The 19,248-nt window shown below is 43.6% G+C and overlaps 1 protein-coding gene and 1 long non-coding RNA gene across 10 annotated transcripts; one reads left to right on the top strand and one right to left on the bottom strand.

Annotated features, from left to right (window-relative positions):
- The first annotated feature begins 3,428 nt into the window (after nucleotides 1-3,428).
- Nucleotides 3,429-12,441, top strand: LOC137604331 (uncharacterized). 2 transcript variants are annotated; one of them, XR_011037455.1, is made up of 5 exons: nucleotides 3,429-3,777; nucleotides 4,805-4,887; nucleotides 6,884-6,933; nucleotides 11,557-11,634; nucleotides 12,309-12,441. It is a non-coding gene; the product is annotated as an uncharacterized lncRNA (long non-coding RNA). The 2 variants fall into 2 exon arrangements; XR_011037449.1 differs by having other exon boundaries at nucleotides 3,433-3,777; nucleotides 4,822-4,887.
- On the bottom strand, nucleotides 12,367-18,895 carry LOC137604272 (C4b-binding protein alpha chain-like). Of its 8 annotated transcripts, none has more exons than XM_068328329.1 (14): nucleotides 18,744-18,895; nucleotides 17,986-18,076; nucleotides 17,683-17,871; nucleotides 17,472-17,571; nucleotides 17,292-17,365; nucleotides 17,036-17,215; nucleotides 16,768-16,947; nucleotides 16,283-16,462; nucleotides 15,846-15,914; nucleotides 15,412-15,459; nucleotides 15,019-15,076; nucleotides 13,914-13,974; nucleotides 13,672-13,794; nucleotides 12,367-13,318 (listed from the first exon to the last, which is right to left on the bottom strand). In XM_068328329.1, the coding sequence occupies exons 1-13, from the start codon at nucleotides 18,780-18,782 to the stop codon at nucleotides 13,702-13,704; spliced, it is 1,362 nt and encodes a 453-aa protein (XP_068184430.1). In that variant the 5' UTR covers nucleotides 18,783-18,895; the 3' UTR covers nucleotides 12,367-13,318; nucleotides 13,672-13,701. The 8 variants fall into 8 exon arrangements, with proteins under 8 accessions (XP_068184430.1, XP_068184420.1, XP_068184450.1 ...); XM_068328319.1 differs by having other exon boundaries at nucleotides 13,698-13,794; XM_068328349.1 differs by lacking the exon at nucleotides 18,744-18,895 and adding an exon at nucleotides 18,321-18,694 and having other exon boundaries at nucleotides 13,698-13,794.
- Between the last annotated feature and the right edge of the window lie 353 nt (nucleotides 18,896-19,248).

The following is a 19,248-nucleotide window of genomic DNA, read 5'->3' as shown; positions in this document are numbered from 1 at the left end:
CAGCTGCCAAATACGTCATGTTTTCCTTCTAAATGCCAAAGCACGCCTCTTTTAAACTCATCGATGGTAAGATAATATCAACAGGGATGGGAGGCTGTGAGGGAAAGCACACCGGAGGCCAAATGGGACCCTGGGGTCAGAGGGTGGGGCCTGCAGCGTGAGCCGGTGCTGAAAATTGAAAGCTGATAAACCTCTGAGTTCATAAAAAGGTTACAGGAATGCCTGAGGGCTGCGTCGGTTTAAGATTTGCATCGATAACATCTTTTCAAAAACCAGCAAGGTTCATAAAAAATAGTATTTGCTGCAAAATCATTACCTGACTCCTTCTGCTTTCCGTGCGGGCAGAAAATAAAATGAGACACATTTACCATGGAGATTCCGCTCAGGAACGTCATGCATGTTGTTGACGCTATCAGGAAAACTGTGAAAAAGAGACGGCGTGACCGCTCTGAATTCAAACCCATAACAAACTCAGCTCTGTTGTTTTCTCACGGTAGAAAAATACATCACCTTCATGGTTAGTTATTTCCACAGACACAGAAGTTATGAATGCTGCGGGGGGAGACTTCACTTAACTTTTATTTTTCCTTCCAGCCTGAAGAAAAACTATATTCTTTACAAGATCAACCAACAGGTAAAATCAATGCAACAGAAACACATTCAGTCCAGTATTACAGCTCAGGCCTGCAGTAGCGGTGTTTGGCCACTTGAGGGCAGCAGAAGGAGCGAAGCACTGGCCTTTAATATGTTTTACGAAACCAATTAGCAACTAATTTCCCGTCGGGACGCCTAGCGGACGAAGGACAGTATTAGCATCTGTTGAGGAGATAATTCTGAGCGCTTTTCTGTATGTGAGTACAATTTTTAAAAATTGTTTTGTGTGCTCACTGCTAACTGCCGGGAGAAATGTGTTGCTAACAGTTGCGGTTTGGGCTAAGCTAATTAGCATAAGCTAATGTAGTCGTGTTAGCTGTTAAATAGTTTCTTTTTTTGAGGGCATAACACATAAAATGTAACTCTTTTCGTGACATTTTGCTAACATATGCAAAAGTCATACATTTTGGGGTTTTTTTATTTTATTTTCTCTTTTTTTTTTTTTAGGAAAATATGAAACTATTGTGTGTGTAGAGTGTTAAACTAAGCTAAACAGGTTGTCATTCAGTTCATGTTTACTGACAATTTGTGCTGATTGCTTTTGTTTACATTTAGCAAATGAAATATTTTCTCACCTCAATCTTTAAAAGAGTCTTTGAGGATTCTAAAAATATCACCAAAAGTTTAGCACCTTAAAATGAATAAATTAGACATGACTTCTTCTGTGACTCCCAGTGTGAAGCAATTGTCTTACAAGTACAGTGTTCAGTTTAATACACATTTATATTCCTATTATATTTCGGTCTGTGGTGTAAAAATGGGATTGCATAAGGGATAAACCTTAAAATGCAAGGATATAATTTAATATTACAAATAAAATGTAACGCAATCCAGATAGTTATACCTAAAACTTTTTTCTTTTTTTTTTAAATTATTGCTTGTCAGTATAAATGTTTTCAGAAGTGATTTACATTTAGCGAGCTGGAACGTAACAAGGACTCCCCAAACTGTTTGCCTGTATTTTGTATGTCAGGCACAGGATTCGCTGCTTTGAAGCGCTTCATGATGATCAGTAAATGGAAGAATTAAAGCTCTGAATGGTTTGATTTGGCCTTTGGAAGTGACTTGAAGAAAGTTTCAGAAGTGTGCTCCGCTTGAACTTGATGAAATGAATCATGTTTGTAATATCTTGGCAGCATTTAAAGAGCCTTTTTTTTATGTAACACCCTTGCTTGAATGCAACAGTCTGCATCCACCCACAATTCAAAGCACATGACAACCAGAGAGAAATTAAATGTACTTGTACATTGAAAAAACAACATGTATTGAAGGGAATGAACTGAACAGGATCCACACTCAGGGAGGGGCTCACTGTAAGAAAAATACTGGGCCCCACTGACTAATGCTCACATGAGGGAGTGACCAGACACTACCTATATGTTACAAGACAGAGGCGTCAGAGACAAGTCAGGGTTAACTAATTTAATGCCAGTTTACACTTTCATGGTTAGTAAACTGCAGATTTTTATCATGTGACATATACTTCACATTCACTGCTGACCTTCAATTGTTTTGTGGCTTCTTTCAGGAACTTCAGAAGTTGCTCAAATCTGTGTCAATATAGAAAGAATGTGCTGAATTTTAAAGAGAGAAAAAAATACTAATTAACACGGGCTTGGAAAGTGAGCCCAGATACTATATTTTGTCTCCATAGACACCTAAACAGAAAATAACTGCAGAAACTTAAATTGATATTCCATCTGTTTCCTGCGCATTACTCTGTGCTGTCATCTGTTCCCAACATCTGCAGAGGGAAACAATCTGGAAGGCATTGTCTCTTTTTTCCATCTACAACAGTCCAGAGAAGGCTCATCACACCCTGTTGTAAAGGGCTGACCATGCTGTTAATTATATATACAGTATATATTTTAAATTTAATACATAATATATAACACTGCACAATTTCGTAGCATGAGTCTAATTTAAATGAAGCATGAATTGTTGATAAAAGATTCAAAGTAGGTGCTGTGGTATGCAAATTAAAAATATCCTTATTTTGAAACAGACACATATGCAAGATTCTAGAACTAATTAAATCCACTAGCGCTGAGATGTTCCAATCTCTGGAGGAACTGAAGCCTGCAGAGGAGTTGGGATTTGATATTGTTAGGTTAGGATGCCCCCTGCTGTGTCCTCATGAGTGAACAGAGAGCACAGAAACAGATCACGACAACCTCCAGTCTGCATGCCTTATTGCAGGAGTTAATAAGTTGAACAAGGCAGGAGTTGAATAAATGAATTGTGCATATATTTCTGTTAAAATTCCGTTTTCAGATAAAGGGGCTACAAACAAGTGGTGTGTGTGTCTAATATAAGAATGATGACAAAACTGCCCTATATATAGATGTTTTACTGGTTTGAAAACTTTTTTTAATTTGGGCCAAAAATAAACTTTTGAATGTACATGTGTGCTAATTAACTACAAACTGCATTAGAGGTGAGAAAATAATAATTAAGTCAATATAAAAGATGCACTTGAATTTTGTTGCATTGATTAATGGAATCAGTTCTCTGGTAATGATAGTATTCAGATTACTTTTAGACACTACCTGAGTTACTTTATTGGGCTGTGATTTCTTGATGGCGTTGATTTTCTGTGACATAGTTGGTACACACTAAGCTTGCTTGGCAGTGTTAACTGTGGTACATAAACATTCTGTAGGCTGTTTGTGACACACACACATGTTCGGCAATGAAACACCTGTATGTCTGATCACCACCTGTTAATTTAACATTATTTTTATTGATTAACAGTGTTTCCCTCGGGTACAAAAACGTTTAAAACCAGCCGCTGAGCTCAAAACGACAGAGCAGGAAGCAAACCCGGAAGTCCACGTCAGGTCGTCATCTCGTCTTGTACTGCTCTCTGTTCCGTTCTGCGCATGTTTGTAAACATGCGTCAAAAGCACGTGATCCCGTCGACACCTTTCCGAGCTGCATCCAATCGGGAAACGGGGGTGTGTGAGGTGGGCGTGGCTTTGTCGTGTTGCCGTGAAAACAGCGATGTACAAGATGTTCCTAAGTGCCGGGCACGACTGTGGATTTAGCAACAACTGGGAGGCGGATGGGAGGTGATGGCGGAGCGACGGGGGTAGAAATAGAGAAAGAGGCTCTGGTTTATCGGTGAGTCGCTTCCTTTTCACACAGAATGTTTTATTTACATCCAGAGAAGCCTGTATGGAGGCTCCTCTGCATCCACCGTGGGCTGTAGGCTCTTCCACTAACCTGTAGGCTCAGCTTTTTATTCTAGCGTGACGTTTCCTCCATGATGTCATTTCGCGCGTTACTTCTCTGACACCTAATTAATAAAAGGTTTTTTAATAATAATTAACCTCCGTTTGTGAATTGATTGATACGTAATGTTACCCGGAAATAAAGGAGGAATTTATTTGTCAGCTGTTCACGAAAGATGTCTGTGTTGATTTTCATCTACGCCAGCGAGAGGCATGGGGTCAGGGTGGGATGGGGTGGGTAGGGTGGGTGGGGTGGGGGGGTGCTCGATGCCTGCTGCAGGAGGATGTTGCGCACTTCTATTTACCTCCGGTAATCGGTGCAATCATGCGGTACAGCGGAGCGACTTAATTTATCAGGCGACGTTAGAATTGTCTTTGTATGGATTTTTGTGGATGACGGAATATAATTAATATCTCTGGATGTAATAATTAGAAGTAGTATTATTTTGATTTAAAGTGTCAAAGAGGGAAAGAGATGTTAAAATGAAATAACTCGTCAGATAAATTTTCTGACTTTTCAACTTTTTTTTTTTTTTTTTTTTTTAGATTTTTACCACAACCTGCTGACTTTGAATTTTGTTCCTGCTGCAGTTGTCAATAGTTAAATGTAAGGATGTAATATGTGATTTAAATCATGAAAATGTCAAATAATTCAGTCATCATTATTTTCTATCAATGGACCTCAAACTGAAGTTTTTTTAAAGATTGATTATTTTTTTCTTATTGACACAGATTTCTTGGAGAGAGGCTTTTCTTTTTAAAAAAATGTGTTATTGATCGTTAATAATGGTTTGTTGTTATTTGTTTGTTGTGCCCGTGCCATCTGAGCTTCATCCATCCAGAGGTTTTCCGTCATACGCACTTTTTATTCCTGATGTAAACAAACCTCCAACAGTAATGCTCGTGTCTGACACCAGGTGGCGTGTTTCTACAGGGTGAGATCTTCACCGTGCATGAAGTCAGTCTGTGCTCTAGAATGAGGATATTAGATCACGTGAAGGTAAACCAGCTCATCTGTTTGTTTTCATTCATTCTCTCTTCTATGACATTAAATCTGTGGAACGATTGATCCTCTTCGCCTTGGAGGAGCAGTAAAAGAAAACGTTCAGTGGCCTTCCACCTTGTTTCCATTCCTCTTTTTTTCATACGTAACTAAGGTGTTATTTGTGACTTTTTGTGTAAGATTGAGTGTCAGTAGACGCCGTGTACACAAAGACAAATGATTCAACGGTGCTGCAGCTCACTGTTTACATCGTGACGGTTAAAAACACATCACCGAGCAGGAGATGGACGTGTGAATTATTGAAGAGCAGGGTGTGGCCATCTGTTGTAAGGAGACATATCACCAAAATGATAAAAGTTTACAAGTATTCTATCTGTACAAAGGTCTTCTAATTGCGTCACGCAGAGTTTACTTTAATCCGTCTCCATCAGTCAACAACAAGCCGGGTAGTAACCGATGAAAGATTCACCTTTTAATTTCCTAGCAACAACAGGATGCCCTATTTTCCTAAATATACTTGTGGGAGCCAATTGTTCCTGAAACAGTTCAAACCAATACGGCTGGTGCTGACTGGGCACCTTTCCAAGGCAGGGATTAAGGGTTAGGAAGTGGAACAGGCATGGCTGATAGATGACATGGCTAAAATTAACACGCAGCTCGGCGGACATGGAGCAGAAATAGCCAACAGGAAGGCCTTGCACTTGGATTGTAACGTTAACCCTAAAAAACGTCACAGCGGGAACGCCTGTTCTCAATGCAGAACAACATCGAAACAAGACGTCCCAGGTTATCAGCGGCGCTGGAATCTCTGTAAAGATTTGTTATCGATGTTATAGAGCCAGCAGAGGTTTATGCGATCAATTGAATAGATATTCAATAGGCCCTGTGAAGGGATGCTTTTTGAAGTGTAAATCTTTTAGCCAATCTTCTTACCAGGAAATGTGGCACCAAACACAGTCCTGGTCTGAGTTTGTTATCTGGAATAGGACGAGACCTCAGCGTGCCGATCGATACCTCAGCATCTAGCAGCAAACCGGCTTTGATCCTTCAGATCTCTTACATTTCCCACACAGCTCCAGGGCGAAAGCCGATTCTTTTACCGATGCCGGTCTTTCTTGGCGGTGTAAGGTGAAGCTGAGGGTCCCGTGTCCCCCGGACTCCGCTGGAAAATTAGGGCACTAAAAACTACAAGTGTTTCAGGGTAGAAAATTTACAGTCGCATGAAATTCCAGATGGATATCTCGTCTTGTAACACAATGATAATGGAGATTTTAATACCTACAAATGGAGTGATGTCCTGCTGGGGAACTCACATGTAAACCTAACAAACAGTTTGCTAGTACTGTCTTCCTCCAAGATTTTAGAAAGCATGAATTATTTATGAAGTCACTTGTAGAATGGAAACATGTCCATATCCATAATAAATAGTTGTGGTAAGCTGACAAAGGCAGAAACTTTTTTCTCTACCTTTTGTTAACCGACACAAAGCTTTCGTTCCAGCTTAGAAATAAAAGGGACTTTATGTTTCAGACTGAACTAATTGGCAGAGCCTTGTTGAGAACAGACGCGCTCATAAAAGAGACAGAGTGAAGCTTGTTCCTCTTATTACCCCGAGGGACGCCGCTCCCGAGCCAAAACTACACTTACACAAACAGGCTAATTTCACTTATATTAAACCTTCTGGCATAGCAGATCTAAAATGTCTTTCCTCAGACCAACTGTTGCACAGTTATGGTTTAACCGGCGAGAACTCAAAGTTCTGAGTGCTTATTTCGATTTGAATTTAATCCGTTATTCAGTAGTTTAGTCTCACTGTTATCCACCAATAACCGGCTACATGACCAGTAGTTAGCGGAGTTAGCTGTCAGGCTACAGATGCATAGTCAGTAGAATCTGAATGCTATCAGTCCAGTGAGATCATTTCACTGATTAATTATTTTCTTTTTCTTTTTTAAGTGTTTGCTCTAAACTCCCACTTTTAATCATTCCACAGCGCCGTCACCTGATGCACGAATGAGGAGTCATCTGATCCAGATACGCCAGGTGAAACAAGAAAACAACAGTTAACAGTTAACACAATACACTAAAATATCACACTCTCCAGTTTTCTTTTATAGCAGCCAGCGGCCGGTGGGCAGAATCCGGATCCCTGTGGGACTCTCCCATCCGGATCAGGAAGCCTTTGACCTACAAGAAGAAAACAGGCTATTATTAGCTTCAGTCATCAAAGGGATGAGCAGGATAAAATGAAACCAGGCACAGTATAAAATATTATTCTCTTATTAGTCTAAATCATTCCTTAGTTTATATCAGGGGTTAATTATAAGGGACTCATTTTAACCAGAAGCAGCTGCGGTAGGAAACATCTGACAGAGGAAGTGTGTTGCAGTGCGGTCGTGACGGTCAGTCGTCTCACGCTGTACGCATGTCTCAACTCTTGCTGCACTCCAGAGGCAAAAAGTTGTAACGCTCAACGAGGAACACTTTGTATTTTACGTCAGAAATCACCATGGCAACGGTCATGTTGGTATTACAGAGGGATTACGTAACACTAACCAGAGTAAATATTGTCCACATTCCCTTTGGTCTACATTCAGAGATAAGTGAAATCCCTCGCTAGACGGCGGTTTGAAAAAGAAAAGAAAAACAAACGGCAACATCTGAGCGTTTATGCAACGGGTACGTAAAGCAGCGATGTGCCTTTAAAACTAGCGTTAGCTCGTCAGGTGATCGAGGAGCCGCGGCTCAGCCCCGCAGACGGAGGAGCCAGAGTCTGCCTCCAGCCGACAGCAGAGGGGAGAGCGTCAGAGAGGAGGCAGCAGGGTGGGAGAGAGACCCACTTAGAAAAGATCTAGGGGGAAAAGGGGACATCCAGGTGGGGTACCGGGAGCCCTGGTGGTCGGGGTCCCTTTAACTGCTCTTGAGGCAGCTAGCAAGTGTGTTTGTTGCTCAGCTTGATCAAGAAGTTGCGTCGCATCGCCACAACAGTGGTGTAAGAAGCCCAGAGAATTAAGTGCTGCGTCACACCCCAGCATGATTGTGAGCGCATGTGCGCAGCCGTGCTTGTTTGTGCATGCACGCAGGTCCGCTCTGTCTCCGGTGTGTGTTTGTCACTAGGAAGCAACCGTCTGATCACAGTTTGTGCTGCTGCAACGAGATGAAAATAAAAGAGTGCTTGTGTTGGAGGGGTGAGCAGAAAGACAACAAGAGAGGGAGGGTGGAAGAGAGAGAGAGAGAGAGAGAGGAAGAGAGAGAGAGGAAGAGAGAGAGAGGAAGAGAGAGACAGAGGGTTTTGGATTAGTTGCTACGTCACTTTTTCATGTCAGGAGAGAAACAGAAGCTCAGATATCAGAAGCCCAGAGTCATCGGGTTTTCCACCTGAAGTCGACACAATGGTTTCGGACAACCTCGACTTTTTGCTCCTCTTCCTCCTCGGTAGTTTTGATCTGCTCTGCCTGTCGCTACTATCTGTGTATGTGTGTGTGCGTGTGTGGTTCCTATGAGCTGATGTCGGGAGTTTCAACATGGACGCTGAAGATGTGACACAGTTTCTCTAGGTCTTGTTGTGATAGCATGGTAAGGTGTGTGTGTGTGTGTGTGTGTGTGTGTCTGTGTGTGTGTGTTGAGCGGCCGGAGACAAACGGGTCGACAAAATAATGATGTGGCAGGTTCTTAATAACACACCTTAAAGAAAATGGGCGATTACAGTTGTGTTACTGTGGGCTGCATAAAATCATGCCTGGTGCCGTCGGCCGGTTGTGACAGACTTGAACACACCAGAACAGGAGTGTGTGCGGCTGCAGACGGACGTCAGGCGTGTTTGTTGGTGGATTTCACCAAGATGGCGATCATTTTCCCGTGACGTCTGAACACGAGGTGTGTGTGGCGTTCAAACTTTGGCCCTCTTGCTGTGATGGAGCTAAAAGACACTGGGAGGTGGGGGGGGGTAGCAGAGATGTAGATCAGTGGTGTGTCGCTGTCAGACAACGGATCATCTCGACGACTTCGGTTGGTGGTACTTCTGTCATGTGGTTTGTTTTCGACCGCGCCCCCACCCCACACCCCACACACACAAACATGCAGCGGGGTATTCAGCAGAATCCCTCCCCAGGACAGATTTGTTCCTGTGTAGTAAGGAGAGACGGAGATGGTGACGCAGTTGTTTCTGGGTTGGACTTGTCTTCAGCCAGGGTACAGCTTGTCTCTCTCTCTGTCTCTCTGTCTCTGTCTGTCTGTCTCTCTCTATCTGTCTCTATCTGTTTATCGCCGACTGTCTCACAGAACTGGAATAGCAGAAAGGGCTAAATGTCACGGCTCAGGATCAGAGAGAGGAGAGGAAGAGATAGAGGAGGTGAGGAGGAGGTAGGAAGAGAGAGCTTGTTTTAGTGACTCTGCTTTGGCCTCCCTCCAGCTCTCATCGCCATGGACTTCCTTAAGCGTCTGCGTCACCGGCCAACTGGGCAAAGCCGGGTTCTCATTGGATGGGCGGAGCTCCCACTGGCATCCACCACCTGCACAGCAGCGCTGGATTGGTTCAGTGTAACAAAGAGGGCGGGGTTTGCCGTGCGATTGGTCGAGAGGGTTTGGTCTGTTATAAAAAGTCTTTGCTGTTTCAGAAACAGTTTCTGTTGGTGCGTGAAGGTTTTTGGAGTGTAAAAGGTTTAAGGTGTTTGCTTTTAATTGTTAAAAACTTAAAATGTGGCTTTAGAGTTCGGTTTTCATGAGGAGAATCACTGCTTATGCTTTTTTTCTGAGATGATAATCATGCTTTTATCCACACCTTCCTTCATAACGCCTCAGACTTGAGTAAATTCAGTGTTTTCCAGGTTCGATGTTTATGAAATCCTCGCTGAGTTACATTTTTACAAGTTCATCGATCTCCAAAAAACTGCATTGTCCATTGCGCAGGAACCTCCTACAGTTCCTCAGTGATTTGTGAGCTAGTTTCTAGGAAATAACGTTACCCAGACCTCCTTATCTCCCGACTCGGACTATAAGAGAGCTGCTCAGCAACGACAACGACGGCACAAAAACGAGTGACCTCCTTGATTCTCTCCATCTTTTCTCACTGGTGGTCCAACACTGAAAAGACGCCACATTTGTGAGATGATGCAAGAGCGTGAGTTGCTGCCCATAGTCTGCATTGCAGCTCCCGCTTCTCCAGTCAGCGTCCTTCTCTCTCTTTCTCTCTCTCTCTTTGTCTTTCTTTCCCCTCTTGCTCTCTTCTATATGTGCTGATGGAATCATATGGCAGTAACACCCTGTATGCTTTTGTTTCTGTGCGTCCAGACGTTACGGCGAATCGTCCGTAAACATCTCAGCACCAAACCGACACAATTTCAGCTGGGATATTATGGGATGTCCACATCAGCACATCACCCGAGTTCTCCCCAGTTCCATTTCGATAACGCTGATGTCTTTGTGTCGTCTCATCCCTGAGAGGCGTCGCTGTTTATGAATGAGTTAACACCACGCATCGTTACTCTGCACGTCTGTGCTCCGCACTTTAACACCAGGTGGAATAGTGAGAGCTGTTCCCGCTCAGACAGCTTATGCGTGACTTTTTTATATACACATTTTTATGTTGAGATTTGTTTACCAGCTTCAGCACGATAAAAAGATCACGTGTGTAACTAGTGTTGTATCCATGGAGACAGCCGTTTGTGGAAACATCATCTCATTGTTGCCACATAGTGGTATCAAAAACAAAGGAGCTCTGTACGGTTTATACAGTAGGGCGCACTACTACTTGTGGCCACTAGGTGGGTCCACTGATCCAAACGGGCTGGACCCACGCAGCATCCAGAGCAATGTTTTCTTTCATTAAGCGTGTGCAGCGCTAAGCTAATATGCTATCTGCAGCTTCCAGTGCAGTTTGCTCAGGAATATTGTTGTCCTCTGTAAATTAAACTCGCTGTGAAGATATTTACCCCCGCGGATCCCCCCCCCCCAGCGAGATTCCTAGTCCTCCAGCTGATATCATTGACCGCTCTCCAAAGGCCTCGTGTCCCTTTAAATCTTTTATAAGCATTACATAACAGGTCCAGTGGCACAGGAGCAACAAACAACCAGAAAAAGAAAGCTGGCAGGGTTGGGTTGAGGCAGCCAGACGGCGGAATCAGACACCTACCGACACACGGGCCCTACCGATCGGAGTCGTCACTGTGGCTACAGTCAGACACACACAGATCGTTTCGTACACACTCACACACAAAGACATGACTTTCGTCTGAACCCTGAAAAAGATCTTAGAAGGTGGGGATAACTGTGAAAACCTCAGTCCATTGATTCCGATGTGTCTGGGGCTTGGCCTGTTTAATTTAGCTGTCATCTATCTATCTGGTTAAAGATACGTATTTATAGGACTTGCCATCGTTAATGCCAAGAAGCGATGGGAGACGGTGTGTGTGTGTGGGGGGGGTGGTCTGCAGGGATATGGGGGTTTAGCTTGACAATAAACAGTCAGTTGTTCTTTTACCTGAATGGAAAGGGCTGAAGCTGCAGCAGGTAAACATTGGGAACAGTTGGGTAGTTCTGCACTTTGTTGACGTACTTGGCAACGAGTCAGTGAACTGGCCACTACCTGTCCTGGCCCCGCCCCCTCGTCGTCTGCGTCATGGCTCTCGCTGCCAGCGATTTTCACTTTCCTACTTTTTTTCACCACAGCGGCGAGAAGCATCGATGTGGAACATCTCACCGGTCTCTGGACGCAACTGGGGGAGGATGGCTCAGGTGGAGCTGTAGGTGATAAATGCTTTTTCCCGTTATTTTCTAGATTGCACCGGATGCCTCCACGGGATGCCTCCGCCAGAAGTGCCCCCTTTGGAAGCTGGTTTCAGGTGGTGGCTTAGAGTTCTGTCATCCATCTAGCACCATTTGAAATCAGTGTTCTTGGGGTGGGGCGTGTCTTTCGCTCGCCATCAACAGCTGGTTGAAAGTCGCTTCGCTCTGAAAGGTACCAGCCCTCTCACCTTGGAACCGGCAGTCTGGGATGGTTCGACAGAATTTGTCCTCAATCCAAGGTTGACTGATTTCCTTTGGTGTTCAGAGTCTGCTCATGTTTCTAGCACCATTTGAAATCGGTTACAGTGAAGGACGCAGCTCGTCTCGCCTTCTGGATTCAACACGGGAGTTCTGACCGACATCCGGACCCATGTTTGTCCTGGACAGTTCTGAATAACAGGGAGTTGTAGTTAAATCATTATAATGCATTAAATGACTTAATGGATCCTACATGCTTGTAATAATTGGACTTGTCAGTACAAGTACCCCCTAGTGTTCAAGGATGTGTACTTCTGATGTGTTCAGGTTAAACACACATGGTGGCACTGTTGTAGAAATATTAGAGGAATTGTTTTTCAGTCTCGATATAGCAAAACTGTTACTCATGAATGTTCGGCATGTTTTCTTATGTTCAGAAACATGAATCCAGGCTGAGTCTAAAAAGACACACGAAGAACACGGCGACACGACGAGGAGCTTCAATCATCTGATTTTATTTAACCTGTTTACAAAAGGTGCCAACAGAGGAGTTTCCTACATCAATACAAAAACTGTTGCTGCGATGTTCTGATACACATTTTAATTCAATAAATAAAAGACGAGAAACCAAGCAAGTGCTCACAGTCTGCATGTTCATTATGTAACATCAGACATTTAACATGTCCTAACAGAACCCCTCTGGTATGAAACAATCAGACACTAGACCAACACTGTTCCTGGTTAATGATTCCGCATCAGGAACAACTTCATTAGTCCATCGGGGTCGTCCCCGACTCCTAATCATTTAGCATCCTGTAACCAACGCACCACCATCAACTTTGCTAAAGCGGCTTAGAAGTTTATGCAATTCACAGAAAATCAAACACAAAAGAAGCCAAACATTTTGGTTTCTGATTTAAGGCGTGTGACTGAAGCCCATCCAGGCACTGGACTCGATGCTGTCCAACAAACACGACAGTCGGGTCTTGAACGGAACAATCCACCTAATTTATTAGCTACAGGCGCTAGCTGCATTTAAGGTGAACTCCGCTAACATTCTGCGCTGGGTATTATCCAGGCCAGGCTGCTGCTGCTAATCAAGGTGCTGAAGCCAACATGGAACCTGATTCCTTCATGATCACAGAAGAAAAAAAAACGCTCGGAAGATGATCAAATCCACCCAATCAGGCGGAAAGGGGCAAAAGTAGTGATGAGAGATGAAATAAAAAACCTTTTAATCTGAGGGCTGAGCTGGTTGGGTCTGATCGGGTGATTCTGCACCTCAGCTTCAGAAACACGTCAAGGACGCTTAATTCGCACGTCGTCCACGTGTGTGCGAGGGGGTGGGGGCGGCGCAGCTACATTCAGGGTAAGGCTGCGTTCCTCTTCTCAACCCGTCGTCTTCACACCAAGTAACGTTGGACCAACATGACCATCATGACGTTTGCTGCAGAGAGAGAAGGAAAGACCAAGAACTGAAAGACGCTTTTTAAATCAGACTGGAAGAACCTCTGCATCCCCTGTGAATGAACCACGACGGACGGGTCCTACGGGTCTAGTGGGGAGGATTTAAGGGGGGGTCATGTGACGTTCATCATTCACAGAATTGTGCTTTTATTACCTTTGAATGAGCCCATCAAATATTAAAAGTGAGAAAGGTTTTACGGGAGCCCAGAGGAGACAAACCAAGGCTGTTTTTGCATTTGTCTGCACCCAGATGCCCTAAATCCTACCCACTAAACCTCGAGGAGAACCGACCCTGGGAGGGGGGGGTGAGTTAAAGACAAATATCCTGCATACAGCAACGTATAAAAGCTTCTGCCCACATCATCACATATTATTCCTCTTCACAGCGGCGGAACTATCCAGAGGGCCCCCAGCCTCTCGTTCTTCAGCTGGGGTATGCTCCAGCCCCTTCTGATCCTGCAAAGGATAGGGGGGGGGGGGGGTTATAGATAATAGATGGATGCCGTCCTGCTCATCACATCATTATCTCTTCATTGAGTGGGCTGGAGTGTGCTTTGGACGGTCCATCTTCTTACCGAGAGCGCTACTTCCTCGTCAGCGTTCGGAGAGTTTTTGTCAGGCTGACCCCTCCCAGAGCTGTAACCAATAGCGACCAGTCAACATTTCTGTTTATGTTCCACCACGTACACAATTAATGCAAGCTGCACACACACCCGTACTTCATCACCTTCACCCACAAAAGCCCATACACACAGGACACCAGACCCACATTTAGAAACACACCGCTGCTAACATTAAAAAGACCCAAATTGAATTATTTGAGATTCAAAAAAATTGGTACCGGTTTATTTCTGAGGGCAGACGTTAACCGGTCAGGACAACGTCATCGCATCAACGTGGTGACGTTTCATTTCCGATTTAGAAAAGTCAAAACGTGGAAAAACACACAAGCCTCCGCAGCAGAAAGAGTCGTGTGCTTTTCCGCCAGAGTTCATGGCCTCACCTCAGCCAATCATTGGCCCTACAGGCGATTCCAGCGGCCATCAGGGCGCCGTGTTGTGAAAGTTTGATAGACATCAAAGATAGACATCAAAGTTTCACCACCGCTGCCTCAGGGTTCACGAAATCGGAGTACGTTTTAGACACTCTCCTACACAGCCAGTCAGGCCCAAAAGTCTCCACCCTGACAGGAAGTTAAATTTGTTTCCTGACAAAACTTTTGTAGAAATCAGATGCCAGATATCACTTTTTTCTGCCAGGAGTTCCTCTCATCCTCAGCTGATGGTCCTCTTTTCTCTTAAACCTCTATTGCAATTTCTACTTTCATTTTTCTTGACTCTGTTTTAAGTGTGTGTCGCCGTTCTGGATTTGTTTTCCCTGGAGGCCTAAAGCACCATGGAGGAGAGTGTTTTATGACAGCAACCCATTAAAACTGTCCCTCCAGACGCCGCTGGCTTCTTGACGACTGGTCAAATTTGAGGCGATAAAAACCAAATTGCAAAGTTACACAGACAAAATTAGGATGTGGTAACTTCCTGGAGGGACTGCCTTTGTGATGGCTTCAACAGTGGGGTAGAAAAATACCTAAAAACACCTTATAAATACACAGAATTCGACATGCAACGTGTAGTAAGACGGATGAACACACCAAGTGCTGTTAATGTTAACAGCAACAGTTACCCTTTCATTTTCTTCCAAAGTTTCCGGCCTCCAAAGAACAGCAAACAGAAACCTCCCACTATCATGGGTAGAATAAAACGGAAGATGTTTGAGACAGAATAAATGGGGAAACACACAAAAAAACAAACACAGGCCCAGAGGCCTACAAATGCATCGGGTGAAATGTGACACCATGCAAACACAAAAGCTGTGGAATTACATAAATACACCTTTAAGACAATCCTGTTAGAGCAGTAACTCAATGACTGTTCATTACAGCAGCGTGAACATCAGGACAAAAGCAAATCGATCCTCTCAAAAGAACGTTCTCCTGAACACATCAAAATCACCTTCAGGTCAAAGTTCACACTTTATGTTCACGATATGTTGTTGAGGGATGGAAATGAAACTTACCCCCACCAGCGATGCCCAATCCTGTCGCAATGGAGTTTCCATTACTGCCTGTAAATATATATATATAAACTTAAATTCTGGGGGAAAAATTAATTTTCTATATTAGGTCATTATTAATAAAGTATCAATCAATCAAGCTCTCCATCTATCTAAACTGTTGGAAGTGTTTTTTTTATTTAATGTGTTGGTATTCCTTGGCTGTAAATACAGAATGAACAATAAACAGCAACACAGCACAGAGCTTGTCACGTGACTAAGAATGATACAGTGATCCTATTGGATGTTTCAAACACAATTACACTGAGGAGATATAAGAAGGAAACATTTCTTCTCTGATTAGCTGTAATTTAGGAGATTTCAAATTATTTTCAGTAAAGTTTAGAGCAACTGTCTGACCCAAAGCAGAAGGGCTTTAGCGTTAGCATGGGCTCTACCTGGTGCTATGGTGGTGGTGGTTGTGGTGGTGGCGGTGATGACAGGAGGTTTACTTGGGATTGTCTCTCCTGCAAAGAAGACATCATAGCGTTGGTGCGACATCAAGTTCAAACAGATCCATTCTGATCACGTACTAAACTGTAATCCAGATTAAAAACCGTAGATACACAGAACGTATTTAATCCAAGATTCACACCTTTTTGTTTCCTTTTTGAGAACATTAAAAAGTTTCAAGATAAATCCATAAAATTCTTTACCTTTATTTTGTGTCGGGACTTGTGCGAAACAGTGACAACGCGAGACACATGCAAATGCAATGCAATTAGCATAACCGATGTTAGCATCTTTACATTGAAGTGATTCCTACTGCAGGTTTTTTTTTTTTTCTCTTCATTCACAGCTGAGAAAACAAGCTGCAAAACATTAAATCACTTACTACTGCATTTTGGAGGAGCCAGTTTAAACGTTCCATCATCTGAACATGACAACCTGTTTGATCCAATCAGAGTAAAACCCTTTTGACAACTGTACTGAATGTCTTCTTGGTACCGATATGAGTCTTTGTTTGGACTGAATTCGCCGTTTGGCACCGCAGGCGGCGGAAGACAAGTCACCGCTGGAAACAACAAACATTTATCACAACGGAGTAGGTAAGAGGGGGAGAGAGAAAATGATGGAGGTGGGCGGAATCAATATTTACAGAATATTATGGATTCATCTTGAAAATTTTTTTTGCCATATTGATTTAATAAAGAATCATTAAAGAGTCATGTGAAGAAACACCAAAAAGAAAAGTGGAACAGAACTACAAAGAGCGACTAAAGAGACTCTGATCAACATATAGAAAATCATGTATCACACACACACACACACACTTCATAACTAAAACAATTCCGGATCCCAGGCCGTTAACGGACTTACGTTCACACGTCAGGGGCGGAGGCAACCACTTGCTATCGATCTCACAAACCAGGTTGGGTTGACCGTTCATCTTGAAACCGCTCAGGCAGCGGTAGGTCACCGTCGCCTTGAATCCATGTGGAGGTCGTGAGCCTGTGACCCACTCCGCATTTTTAATGTCAGGGTCTGGACATTCAACCTCTGCAAGAAAAAAGACTCGCTCAGATGGAAAGTCCTACGCACGTCCAAGGTGAGACGTTAAAGTTAAAGACAAAGTGAAAACACTCACTGACGCACGTCGGAGCGTCGGGCTTAAAGCTCCCGTCTTCTGAACACGTTATCGTTTTGGCTCCATTCAGAACAAAATCTTTCTGACAGCTGTACTGAACGACTTCTCTGTATTCGTACTCGTCTTTGTCTGGACTGAATGTGCCGTCCACCAACAGAGGGGGCGGGTCACACACCACCACTGCAAATATAAATAAACACCGTTAGAGCAGGAAACAAACCGTTTGTTTTAGTCCACACTGACAGAATCAACCAACCTTCACAGAAAGGCAGCCGGCCCATCCAGCCCTGGTCTCCACAAGTTATTTCCTGACTACCCACCAAAATGTACCTGATGACAACACCAAAAAGAAAGGATCGGATTAACATTAGCAGCTGGGAAAACCTCTGCACCGACCGGGAGGAGATGCTGGTACGCTTTAGAGTTCATTACTAACCCTGCGTTACAAGTGATCATAATTTTATCACCAAACTCGTTCCCCATGGAGTAATCAATACGTCCATTAGTCACCTGTCCTGCAGATCCACAGCTCTTCCCTGACAAGAAAGGACAAATAAAAAGATTGCTCTGTTAAAGATGCCTGAACATCACACGGATATCAGACGGATAGATCCAGGGGTGAAGAAATAGAAGTGGATGATATTCACTTTGACATGTCAGGGTCACGGGGCTCCAGGTCCCAGCGGTGCAGGTGGTGACCCCCGAACCCCCTGCAGACCTGTAGCCAATATTACAGATAAAAGTCACTTTGGTCCCCTCTGAGAATGCTTGCAAGAGGATGTCGCTATCCTTCAAATCCATGTTGGGTCCCCGGACGGGTGCGGTGCAGTTCTGAGCTGCAGCGAAGAAACAAACAAGAGAAAGTTGAACTCCAGTATTTAGGACAATTTATCATTATCCCAAACACGAGCTTACCCACACAAAGTGTGTCACCGGATTATGACGCTCACCTTGGGCAGGAATGGCAAAGCTAAGGCAGCCAATTAGTAGGAAGTATCCGAAAGCCATGACGGGACGTCCGGGTGTGAAGCCAAACAGTGTCTGTCGGGGACAAATGTAAGTAAGGCCATCGCTGCATTAACCTCGTTTACATGACTAAAGCAATTATTCAATTTAAACAGGGCCATCTGGACGGAACACAAACACAGATAAAGTAGGTTATTAGATTAGATTAGTTTAGAGAGATATAGATTTAAAAAATCTGTACAGTTAAACCTACATAGATACATAAATAAAAGCAGATTTAATAACCGTCCCACCAAGCTCCATTCAGAATTTGTCCTACCTTGGCAAATAACGTGACGCTGCTTCCGAGGCGAACTTGACGGAACAATTTTACAAATGATCTGGATCTATATTTCTGTCTGACACATTCGGCACACTAGTGACACACTGACGCGCAACGGAAGTAGATCTATGAGCGTGTTTGTTGTCCTTGACACATTCGTCACAACCAAAAGTCAAAACTTAAAACATCTAGTTTTAACAGATAACATCCTCCCGCTGAAATAAATTTATTTTAAAAAATTCTCCCAGTGTTTTAATTCGTAAATGTCGAAATATTCTTTTTAAAAACACTAAATGGTGACAGTCCGCCTGTTTGTTCGGCTGGGTTAGCTAACAACTGTTTTGGTAGCATTAGCTCGCTATCGGTTTTAGCTCGGTTCTGGTTCAGCCGGTTCTAAACGATTCGAAACGGCTTTCTTACCCAACTAAAGGTGAACTTTCGCGAATGGAGCTCCTGCATCCGTGACGGAGAACCTGGTTCTGCGGGTTCGCCCTCCTCCTCCTCCTCCTTCTCCTTCGCTCCGATTTCCAGTCGGAAGAGGGCGTGACGTCACCACTGGGGCGAAAACGAAAGTAACCGAATAGCGACAAGTAAAAATGATCAATTAAAAGGATTGATCAAAGCTATTTGTTATCGATATCTATCAATCATCAGTAAACCTTTATTCAAACACGACTTTTCATACAAGAAAAAAAGTTTGTATTACACAATAAAATGATCAAGACAAACACCAGAAGTGATTCGGACCCCCACCCCACTCCTAACGCCCCCCCCGCCATCTACACGAAAGGCAAAGATGAACCTGTATGACGGGAATGACGTCACACGCCATCGCGAGGTCTATGAAAATGACAAAATAAGTAAATAAAGGAAATAAGACCAAAAAAAAAAAAAAACTCACTAGATTAAAAAAAACCATCAAAAT

The sequence above is a fragment of the Antennarius striatus genome, chromosome 2 (assembly GCF_040054535.1).
Source record: "Antennarius striatus isolate MH-2024 chromosome 2, ASM4005453v1, whole genome shotgun sequence".
NCBI classification, from domain to species: domain Eukaryota; kingdom Metazoa; phylum Chordata; class Actinopteri; order Lophiiformes; family Antennariidae; genus Antennarius; species Antennarius striatus.
This window is presented reverse-complemented; position numbering and strand designations above follow the sequence as displayed.